The sequence below is a fragment of the Eretmochelys imbricata genome, chromosome 7 (genome assembly GCF_965152235.1).
Source record: "Eretmochelys imbricata isolate rEreImb1 chromosome 7, rEreImb1.hap1, whole genome shotgun sequence".
NCBI classification, from domain to species: Eukaryota; Metazoa; Chordata; order Testudines; family Cheloniidae; genus Eretmochelys; species Eretmochelys imbricata.
The window spans coordinates 119,995,899-120,007,554 of record NC_135578.1 but is presented as its reverse complement, the minus strand read 5'-3'; the positions used below and the strand labels follow the sequence as shown (position 1 = coordinate 120,007,554).

Sequence of the window (11,656 nt, the reverse complement as noted above, 5' to 3'; positions counted from 1 at the left end):
CACTTCCATTGCTGGTGAATTACCTGTCCAGTTTTTGACAGCATATATCCTTGCCAGTTTTTGACTGTCAATGGATACAGAGAATTCCACGATTGCTTTCACCCACCCTGCTTCCCCTCCAAGAAACCCTGATCTCTGCAGAAGTTTTGCCTAGTTCCTTACATTGCTGCTTTCACTAACTGTGCTTGCTGATCAGACCACCCAACATGGCTATGGAACGAAGAGACTCTCCATAGCCATTCGACAGCGACTGGTGGGAAGTATAACGAAACCTGTATGAAGGACATCACCCCAGTGTCTTGAGACAACCTACTTCTGTGATCACCAAAGTCTCCAATCACTTTTGTCCAAGCTTCAGTTCACAACCTTGGCTCAGATTCTGATTTCAGAAAAATTGCTTGCCTCCTTAATCTCCAGGCTACTGGATTTTTCTTTTCCAGGAGGCTTGAGGAGTTGGTTAAAGCCGGTTTCACTGTATTTAACTAAGTCTGGCTCTAATGCAAGACACCTGGATTGGTGACAAAGGAAGGCCTTCCGAGACCTAAGATACGAATGCAGGAACTTGAATACAATTCTCATCAGCGGACAGTGTGTGTGGGATTAATGCACTGTGAATGAATGGGAGCATATTCCCAACAGGTAGTTCTGTGTTGGACACGTACAAATTAGAGTCAGTCAAAGCCCAACAACATCAAATAAAAAATAAAGACACGTCCTGAACTACCAAGTCTATGTGGTTAGTTGACTGACTAGGAAGGTGTTCTAGCAGGAAACCAATAAAGAGTCAGGCTAATTCTCTACTGGATTCCAAAATGGCGGCTGTGGATCCCGCGGTAGGGAATACTGATCCTGGTGCTTAACTTAGACCCCGACGCTTCTTCTTTTTCTTCTGCCAACAAATACTTGTTCACCTAAGAGAGCGAGGGAGACAGAGAGCGATTGTGTGAAATGCTGTGTATCGAAAAGGCAAAGTGAGTTTTTCATCAGTTACAGGAGATTGGTGGTTCTGGTGACAACTCAGCATTCACCTACCTTTCACTTTCAGATGCATATTTACCCTTTGTTTTTGGTAAGAATATACCCTCCAGGTGACATTCACCCCAGTGCAGAGGGCATGTGCAACATTTAAGCCCTTACGGCAGGGTTTAAGTAGTGGTTATTTATGTAGGTTTCCCATCACCATGGTATATGCGCTCCCAGGGCTGTGTGCAGCCTGTCTGTCTGGGCCTTAGTTTTATGCTTTGTGAACACACCCATTATCCTACACTACATCCACTGTGTGGCAAGCCATACCAGTCCCTGGGTTAGAATTCAGCAATGGAAAGGCCTTTGATGTCTGTAGGATTCCTTCACGTGCGAGTTACTTTGGATCGTTAATATAAAGGAATGATGGAAAGAGGTGCTCCCTAAAATTCAGCCATCGGTGGCTGGGGCAGGGAAGCTTCTCAGTGCAGCAAAAGGACGTGGTGGGGCGTCCAAGCCGAAAACGACGGCTCTGGGCCAGCTCTTCATAGCGCCCCTCAGAAGAGGGTTGGAGCGTGCGAGAGGGAGCGTTATGGCCACTGGGGCTGTGGTTATGTGCGTCCCCTAGTGGCTGCTTATCCCTATGTACGGGAGGACTCAGTGTCTGCTGCCTCTGTTGTATCCCAGGGATGGGCTCCCCAGCTCCCTGACACTGGACAGGAGTGGATTTTGTTTTATTTGCTCTGCCTGGTTTGCCCCCAGCCGTTTACTCTGGCTTTATGTAGGTGGGAGGGGTGGATGCCACCTCTCAGCTTCTCCACCAGGCAGAGAGGTCAAGCGACTCGCCCGAGGGTGCAGAGAAAGTCAGCGCTGGAGCTGAGATTCAGACCCAGGCTCCTGTCCCTTACTCAAGCCACCAGAAGACACTTTGCTCTCTCACTACCCACAAGAAGTGCAGAGCTCCCATCTCGCACTAGGAGGATGTTCCTACCTTTCTCTCCTTTCTCCCCCTTCGGGCCCCTGGGTCCTTGGGGTCCTGGAGGCCCCATTGGTCCAGCCTCACCTGGAAGAACAAGAGAAACGTGTTTGCATTTCATCATGATTATTCTGCAGGTCAGTCCCCAGTTGCTTGCAGCAAGAAGTGGGCTGGTGCGAGAGGGACAAGGACGTGAACGACACTAGGGATCAGATACTGAAGGTGGCATATGTAATGCTCAATTAGAAGGATGCATGCTTCAGGGAAACTTCTCTTCACAGAGGCTTTGCTGCTAGCTGGTTGCCAGAGGTTACTGGAACTGACAGCAAGGAGGTAGCAGGATTGCAATTCTTACCTTTGGGCCCTGGGTAGCCCATCTCCCCCCTGTGACCAGGTGGCCCTGGGATGGTACCATATGCTGTAGAGGAAAATGAATGAGAACATCAGTGGGATGTGCCAGCAAACAGGACCTAACTCTTATTGCAGAAACACTGAACAGCATTGCAATGAGACTCAGATCAAGGTTTTCTGGAACATTTCCCTAGTTTAAATAGTATTGGATGGGCTGTTTGGGGTGGGTTTTTTTTTTTGTTTTTTTTTAGGTTTTGTACGTTCAAGAGACACTGAGCCAGACTCTGAGCTCATTTCCCCTGATGTGGCTCTAGAATAATCCCGCTGGCTTCAGACGAGCTTTTCCGGATCTGCAGTGATGCCATCGAAAGCAGAGCCTGGGCCACTGTCACGTCACCAAGGTGGAAAGCTGAGCAGGGAGTTCTTAGCTAAACATACATAGATGCAGCTGGAACCTGCAGAGCCGGCGCAGGAGTGCCCTTAAGGCTGTTGTGAAGGGTTTTACAAAACGTGATGGGCAAATGTGGCTGTCCTGACTAAAGTCTAGATTGTTCCTGACCCTGTGCTGGTCGGCAAGGGAGGTAGAGATGGAACAAATCTTCTTCCCTTTGCTTGTGGCACAGGTGACAGAGAATTTTGGTTCCTACTCTTGCAGTATGCAAGGGCCAGGGGAGAAGCACTGGGAACCCCACCCTCGCTGAGTGCCCCAGACAGCAAAGCTGGGCCAGCATGGGGAGAGGGCAAGAACACACAATGTTCTGGGATGACCAAGGAGGGACCAAAGTGTCTCTTACTTCTGAAGAAGTCCATGAGGTCCTCGGTGACGTTGCCATAATTTGCAAACACCTTGCTGATCCCAGGTGGCCCCGGGGGTCCTGGTGGACCTTGTGCGGCGTAAGTGACCATGTCCCGGAGGAGGCCTCGGCCTGGGGAATCAAACACAGGGTTTAAAATAGCATGACACAGAGGAGAGAACCCCCTTCAGCCAGAGGAGCACTGTTCCTAGGGCGATTTGAATGGCAAGTTCCTGGCCCGTTAACGTATCTCCATCCCTGCAGGGTGAATTCCCTGGAATAACCCTGAGATCCTGTCAGAGACCCTCTCTTCCTGCAGTAGAAGATTAATCTTAGCGGGTCAGCGCTGCATGGGATTTCACTGTTGTGCAGCTGGCGCTACTGTTTGTACTAAACGTCTTGGAGGACTGTGGTTTTATTTTCTCTTCTAAACCACCAGAGAACAACGGCCCCTGTGCAGGGGGCCAACACAAGAGCCCAGCCACCACGCGAGGACTTAAGAGGGACTTCTGTGGTGCTTTGGTACCTCTGCACAGGGGTCAATTTCACCCAAAGACAGAGGGAGGCCAATCCCCCAGAGCCGTGCATTTCAGTGTCTTATCTGAGCAGGTTATTTTCATTTCCCTGGGCAGGTGAGCGCTGCCCCTTGCCTACTGCTAGAAATAAGGAATATCAGTTCATTCTGGCTGATGTTTAATCAGCAAAGAGTTCAAACATCAATCTGCACCCAGAGTTTGTGGCTCTGCAGAAATTTGCTCCCACTGGCTCAGGAGAAGAAGTAGCACCGTCACGGAGTCTGATTTCCTCCCAGTTACACAGACATTCTCCTCCAGCACAGCAAACCTCACCGTGGACTCACAGGTTGGCAGGTTCAGCAGGTCAGTGCTTTGCACTGCCGGTGGCAGGGATCAGTAGCTCTGTGCCTTGCTCCCAGTGGTGATGGGCTCAGGCGAGAGCTGCATCCAGCACTGCTCAGCTGGAAGGAGTTTTGTCCCATCTGATGGGAAGTGGGTAGGAAGAGAAAGTGGTGGATGGTGCTAGATGGGATTTGCAGGGGACATGGGGGGAAGGTGTTGAGGTTTCACCATGCAGTAGGAGAAGGCTTCCCACTCACTCTGTATGCTCTCCGACACCCGAAGTGCCAGCTCGTTGTAATCCAGCGATCCGGTGAATGACTCGCTGTAGGATCCGCTCGAACTCATTGATCTCCTCTGTGCTCTCTCTGCTCCCAGGGATCCACCGTACGATCCGCCTGCACCCATCGAGCCACCGTACGACCCATCGCTGCCCATGGCGCCACCGTATGACCCATCGCTGCCCACGGCGCCACCGTATGACCCATCGCTGCCCACGGCGCCACCGTATGATCCTCCTGCACCCAGGGATCCACCATATGATCCGCCTGCGCCCAGGGATCCACCATATGACCCAGCCATGATGCCGCTATCTCCTTTTGGCCCTGGTGGGCCCATAGGCCCTGGAGGCCCGGGAGGCCCTGAGATGAACCTTTGAACATCATCACCTGCAAAACACAACAGGCGCTGATGGGGCTGTGCTAGCAGACAGACACACCCACCCTGCTTCACAAGGACAGGGTCCATGGGGCACTGGCAGTGGTGGCCGACAGCCTGGGAATGCTGGGTAGTAGCTGAGATCTGCAACCTGATTTGTCTGCAGAATGCAGCATGTGGCAGTGCACTTCACTTTCCATCTGCAAACTGCCCCAGGAGGCTGGCATGTGTCCTGAGCCCCAGATGGGGAAACTGAGGCACAGAGCCCAAAGATGGAGGCTCCCCAGATTAAAAGCCACTTTTTCAAAGGTTGCCCTCAGTGACTTGCCAGCACAGGACAGAGCCAAGGCTGGGTTCAGGGTGTACTTGCTGCTTGCTCAGTCCGCTAGACCCATACCTCCTTCCATTGCCCATTAGGAAAATGCCTTCCCCATTAAAAATGGGGCAGTAAAAAACTTATGACAAATCCACCTTTAAATATAACAGTAGTAAACACTCATTGTCTCTCCAATGCCTTGCATCTTGGGATCACCAGATGCTGTGTTAGCCCCACAGTCTGCTGCAGAATAGATAAGATGCAACAGGTGAAATTCAGCCCAGGGCAGAGGTTTGGCACAGGGACTAGATACCATTTAAGTCCCACTTCAGCCTTTGGAGGCCTTAAATGATACCTAGTCCTTGCAGTGAATTTCACCCAGAGCGAATCCTACTAGATCATAGATCAGACTTGCCAACTATAACATTGACCAGAGCCAACAGCAAGCAGAGTGGGTGGGTGGTGAGATTGCTGTCAGATACAGAGTCTCCTTACTGGTTAGATATTGGATCAGCTCGCTCCTAAATGTGTCGCTCAGCACGTTGTCAGTGTAGGAGAAGTGGCCAGTTCCTGATAGACCTGGTGGCCCTGGTGGCCCTGGAGGTCCTGGGGGTCCTGGGGGTCCAGAGACGGAAGCATATCCCACACCTTGGGAGAGCAGGGATGGGGAGAAATAATATTTTTGTGAATGGAAGGTGACCTGGCAATTACACTTGTTTTGGAATCTTGATTGTTTCAAGATTCCAACCCGAAATTCCACCTCTCTTTGTGCCCTGAAATGCAGACATTGATGAGATTTGCAAGCTGCCTGGGGACTCAGTCCCATTTAATGGGAATTACGCATCCAAATCTCCTGGGCAGCTAACTCGCAGCCTAAATCTCCCTGCTGTCTCTGAATGCCATTTCCTCTGCAGGCCCAAACCCTTCCCAGCAGCTGTTGAGAAGAGCAAACTCCTTACTTTGCAGGTAAGAGGTGACATCCTCTAGGCTGAATGTGGAGAGAGAGCTGCCTGGCATTCCGGGGATTCCTGGGGCTCCTGGAACTCCGGGGGGTCCCTGTGGCCCTGGGGGCCCAACAATGCCACTAAATTCAGAGCCTGAAAGTACAATGGAAGAGAAAGAGAGTCATTGCAAGGCTCCCACCCCATTGCAACCAAACCGTCGCTCCCCTGGCAGAAACCTCTCTGCTGATGAAAGGGCTTCACTCCTGCATGTTTATTTGTGGTAGGAGTGTGTGGGGAATCCAAGAGAATGTGCTGTGAATGGCCTGCATCGGGACCCGCCAGCGCAGACGCATGCTTCTGGAGGACTGCACGGACGACGAATGGGCGCAGAGGCCTGTGCTGTGGTCAGTTCCTCCCAGTGCAGAACAAGGGACCAGATTTGTATTTGTTTTGTACAATGGCATTAGAGGCTCCTTTGTGTCACACTCGTCACTCCATAGTTTTATTAGGGTTGGGGTCAATCTTTGCCTGTGTTTCCAGTCCTCACATGGAACAGACACTTCCCGAGCTTTCAGACAGAGGTGGGGTTCCGTTCAGAATCCCCTCACCTGCCGTTCTCCACAGCATCAGATGGAGCAAGATCCCGAAGGAGACACTTCTGGGTTTGACTGTGTACAAGCCATACACAGTACCTAAGGCATTCCTTGAGTTTGATGAAACTGTAACATTCATTCAGTGCAACAGCATGTCTGTAAGCAGAGCAGAACTGCTCAGAGGTTACAGAGGGTTAACCATAATGACGGGTGGTACTGGAAACTCTGGGCTTACAACTGACTCTCCTGTAGATGATGGTTGGATGGGAGGAGTTTAGTTATAACATCCTCCCCCAGAAAAGTATGTTTGTCCCTCAGCTGTTGGTTGTGGGAATCTATCAGCATATATCAGCCTGTAAAAGAATATCACTGACTAACTACCTGACATGTGGATAGCAGGATCTGACAGCTAGGGCTTACCTTGGAGTAAAGCTATTAGGTCACTATAAGATGTGCCGGGTAATCCTGGAGGACCTGGGGGCCCCGGGAGCCCAAGACTGAGTCCATTATCTAGGAAATTAAAAACATTTAGATGTGAGGATTACAGCAACATTGGCCGGCTACATGTCACATGTGCCACTGAAACATGATCACTATCGCAGTGGGACAAACAGAGCTGGGTGGACAATTTACAGCCAATAATTCCTGTAGGGTGAAATTCACTTCTATGCAGAAGGCCAACCAAAGGCTAAGGCCTATGTACCACTTACGATCCATTCAAATCAGGGCTCAGCTGATGCATAGGTCTAGTGCTGCCCCTCGTCACCAGATGGGAATTTCACTCATTGTGAATCTAGCCTCTTCCTCTGCTCCTGGAATAGCCTCAGATTTACCCCTCAAGTATCTCTCTGCATCTCTTAGTCTATGGACTGATCGTGCATATTCAACCTGTTTGGGTTAGCTGTGGTTGAGCCAATGAATCACATGGTATTGCTTCCCTGTTTCCTGACTGGATAAGCATGCCATGCTTTCAGCGCAAATGGGTGGATTTAAAATTTGGTTTCTGCAAATACTGGTAGCTCGCAGCTTTGAAATTTGCTTTGCCAAAATGTTTCTGCCAGTAAAACTTGGTCACACAGGTTGAACTGCTCCTAGAGGGCATTAAAGTCCTCTCGAGTGGGGTTTCAACTAAACAAACACTTGCCAACTAGAATGACAAAAAGTAGCTTTTCCCCCGGAACTGTCTGGTTAATAGGATCCAATCAGTCAGGGCCAGATTGTAAGAGGTGCAGAACAGGGAACTGAACCAGGTGTCTGGAGCCCTAATCTAACCGCTGGACCATCCTTCTTCTCTAAGGAGACCTCTGTGCTGGCCGTCACTATATATACACCAGCAATACATGCCCTCACTTAAGGCCTGATACAAAGGCCACTGAAGTCAATGGGTGCCTTGCCATTGACTTCTATGGCTTTTTGAACGGGCCCTTGGAGAGAACAGCGAGAACCACACACTAAAAAGGATCATTACTTGTTATGTAGCTTATAACCCGGCTGGTCAACTCATCATAGCTCAGTGACAGAGACAAGCCATCTCCTCCGGGTCCAGGCGGGCCTGGGGGCCCCTGAGGTCCAATTAGATACCGACGAACTTCTTCTCCTGAAACGAAGAAGGAAAATAAGTCTTGTGCTGCTGGTTGTCCCCAAAGAGTGGGAAGGCATCGGCTGCAAGCATTCACAGTCTGACAGCAGGGCTTCCTAGCCAGGGGCTTGCACTGAAAGATGGACTCTCAAACCTGCTGGCAGGGTGCTCCCACGCGTCCCAGCTCCCCATGCACATGTGCCTGGGTACTGTATTGGGAGCTGGGTAGCTCACAGAGTCTGGACCTCCTTCGAGGTGGGGATCCCCAGGAGAAAGACATACTAGCTCTGTTCTCTTTGAGCTGCTGCAGGGATCTGCTCTGCTTGTATTTAGCAGGCTGAGCTATTTCTTCAGAATCCGCCCATACCGAGATCCTTCTTACAATTCATAATTAGTTCAAGTTCTGATTGTATTTCCTTTGTTGTCAGTTTCTAGCAGGGAAAGCTCAGCTCAGAGGCAGCGCCTGCTCCTGCTTTTCACTGGGATTTTCCAGCTGGATTGACTCAAGCACAGAGAGGTCGAGTGATTTTCCCCCAGGGGGTCTGTTGCTCAGCCAGGAGTAGAGCTCTGTGCAATCCCTAGCTGTCACCATGATTTAAACCTACTCAACATCTCTGCCATGGGATTCCCCTCTGATCTGAGGCATGATGAGATTACATGATGACAGCTCTAATAATAGAGATGATAGCTCTTTACTCTCAAACAGGAGCCAAGACTATCCAGAGTTAAATCATCCCAAAGCAAGGGATATAAACCCTTAATTTTGGGTTAGGAAGACAAGGTCAAGGAAGAAAACTTCCCTGGGGACAGGTGTCACCATCGCAGCCTGCTGCAGGGTTTCTTCCTCTGACGCAGCTGGTGCTGGTGACAGTGACAGGCCACTGGTCTGACCCAGTCTGGCAATTCCTAGGTTCCTAAGCATTACCCAGCCAGTCCTGAGCAGTGGTGGAATCTGCAGCCCTCACTGCTCGGGGCACTCACTCTGCAGCATAGCCAGGATGTCTTCGTAGGTCAAGAATCTTGATGAGGATGATGAAGAGCTTGACATCTCAAAATTGTAACCGGAGCCTGTGAGAATGGAAATGTTTAAGGTCATGTAGAATGAAGACCGACATACAGAGAGGCAGCTCAATAGGAAATTGTTTGGTGTGCCAGGCAGTGACAAAGAAACGGACTAACACTGGATCAAGGGGTGCAACTTAAAAGGAATTTAGTGGCTCAGTGGGAAAGACTTTCCACTCGTGCGCAGGGTGATGAATTCAGGGCTGGATCACAGTGTGGTCAGCAGGTAAGTATCATCCACATGACAACAGCTTTGAAACTAATGGCCTGCCACTTGGGAAAACATGGAGCCTCTGCTCTCTTGACCTAGAATGGATTCTATATAGACAGCCAGAAGCACAGGGGCTTCTGCCTCTTTGTAGATCCCTCGTCTTTGAAGGACAAGACAATGGCAGACAGTCTAATCCCAGCAAGCAGACGGCAATGCTGTCACATACATGTTGCCCACAGTGACAATGGCAGATTACACTCCCCTCTGACTCTCCAGGAGTTTAGGAGGGTCTAGCATTCAAACTGAGTATCTAAAAGGCAGTAAGAATTGTCTAAATCTAATGTAAAAATGAGACAAGACACAGGGCTCAATTTTGCCCCCTTCACTCATGTGGAGCAGCATGCTATTCTTTGCATAGCCCCAGTCGGACATTTTATAATCATGCTGGAGCACTGCCCCATAGACACCAGGAGCCCCTCCAGCCCCGGGCTCAACGGCAGGTCACATTCTGATCTCAGTTACGCTGAGTTTCAAAGAAGGTTGCACAGATGCAACCGAGAACAGGATTTGGTGCATAGCGGCGCTTAGGTAGACAGGAACATGGGGCTTACTCGTCATGGAGCTCATAACACGCTTGGCCAGCTCGGCGTAGTCCAAGGACTGTCCATCAACGGTGGTGATGATTCCTGGTGGCCCGGGGGGTCCTGGTGGGCCTTGAGGTCCAATCAGGTAACGCCCGATAGTGTCACCTAATGAGGGAAAAAAGGTGACAGAGTGAGAACGGTGTGACATGAGGAGAGACTGCGTAGTGGGGTCTGAAGGGAGTCTGGTCATGTGTATCCTCCCTGGTTGGGTATTACGGAGTGTCTGAGGATGATCACACAACACTCTTTCACTCTCTGCACTCCCCTCTCCACGGCCCATGGAAGTGTAACAGTACCTGCCTGCCGGGGAGGGTTTAGGCAGGATCCTTGCAGGAGGGGGCCCGTATCAGAGGGGCTAGTGCTCACCGGTGTATAGGATGCAGAGCAGCAGGTTGGGTTGCAGCCCATGCAGAGTTGGCTGCCACACTTGGGAGAATTATGAAGGGCTCAAGAGTGGAGGAAGGCTGGAAGCCATCCAGGAAGGATGGGAGAGGGTGGGTCTAAGGGAACCCAAACCTTTGGTGGATCTAAGTCCTGTTTAGCTTCCCCCTCCCCTGCTGGCCTATGCTGGAGATGGGGGCACTGAATAATTTCAGCACCACAATGGCCAATGGATCTTGAGTGGTGGGACTGCCAGGAGCAGCTAAGTAACCGGCCCTCGTCAAAGCCTGACGTCCCTGGTTTTACTTACTCTGCAAGTACTCTGCAATGTACTGCTGAATCTCCTGCAGTGAGCCTCCAGCTGGGCCTGGGGGACCGCGTGGGCCGGGAGGACCTGGTGGACCCTGCCTGTGTCTTGAGTTTGAAGACCCGCCTGAAGAAATAAAATAGGCCAATGGCTTTTAGCATCAAGGGACCAGACCAAGGACTGGTAGGGTCGGAGCAGACCCTGATCCCTTCACCTGGGTATGGGAAGAGCTATGCTAGTATGGTCAGGGCTGGGAGGGACCCTTAATAAATTACCTAATCAGGATGACAGAGGCACGTAACACTGGAGCTCCAGGCTTTGCACTGGCTCCCAGTTCTCTTTCAAGTTCTCTTTCTGGGTATTGGCTGTTATTAAATCTATCTGAGCTATTTCTCTGGCCCCATCATCACACCATCTGAACACCTCACAGGCCTTAATGCATTTCTCCTCAAAACACCCCCGTATGGCAGGACAGGCCTCTGATCCCCATTGTACAGGGGGGAAACTGAGGCACAGAGAGCGACTTGCCTGACCTTGGGCAAGAAGCCTGTGGTGGAGCAGTAACTGGACCCCAGGTCTCTCAAGTTCTAGGCTCGTGCCCTCACCACTGGACCAGGCTTCAGTTCCATGCCCTCCCGAAATGCCCTTCTCTGAGCCTACTCTCCCACATCCTATAACATCACCATCAGCTGATAGGATCCAGCTGTCTGTCACCAGCATGGAAATCCGGAGCAAAGCATTTCCTGTGATGAGCTCCAAGCTCTGGAATTTGCTTCCTCTTGCAATCTGCCAGCGCCCCTCTATGGGAACCTTGAATTGGATTTATGGTTGATTTAGGCCACTGGTCGTTTAGTCTGAAGGTGGAGGACAGGAACGGTGGAGAATAATCTGTGTTGTGGTTTAACGTTGGCAATAGATATTGGGCCAAATTCATCCCTGGTGGGACTCTGCCAACGCATCCCCTCCATGATGGAGCTACAAGGCGCCCATGGCATATAAAGGACCTGGGCCTGAGTCTCCTCTC

At 50.7% G+C, this 11,656-nt stretch overlaps 1 protein-coding gene across 1 annotated transcript in view; it reads right to left on the bottom strand.

The window, feature by feature from the left end:
* Positions 1-861: 861 nt before the first annotated feature.
* The window catches only part of COL17A1 (collagen type XVII alpha 1 chain), a 53,970-nt gene continuing 43,175 nt past the window's right edge, over positions 862-11,656 (bottom strand). The window contains exons 45-56 of the mRNA XM_077822024.1: positions 10,636-10,758; positions 9,912-10,049; positions 9,009-9,095; positions 7,917-8,045; positions 6,869-6,958; positions 5,871-6,008; positions 5,407-5,559; positions 4,199-4,606; positions 3,085-3,216; positions 2,295-2,357; positions 1,955-2,026; positions 862-911 (exon numbers count right to left, since the gene is read on the bottom strand). Coding sequence (XP_077678150.1) covers positions 862-911; positions 1,955-2,026; positions 2,295-2,357; positions 3,085-3,216; positions 4,199-4,606; positions 5,407-5,559; positions 5,871-6,008; positions 6,869-6,958; positions 7,917-8,045; positions 9,009-9,095; positions 9,912-10,049; positions 10,636-10,758 — 1,583 coding nt within the window. The remainder of the gene's footprint in view (positions 912-1,954; positions 2,027-2,294; positions 2,358-3,084; positions 3,217-4,198; positions 4,607-5,406; positions 5,560-5,870; positions 6,009-6,868; positions 6,959-7,916; positions 8,046-9,008; positions 9,096-9,911; positions 10,050-10,635; positions 10,759-11,656) is intronic.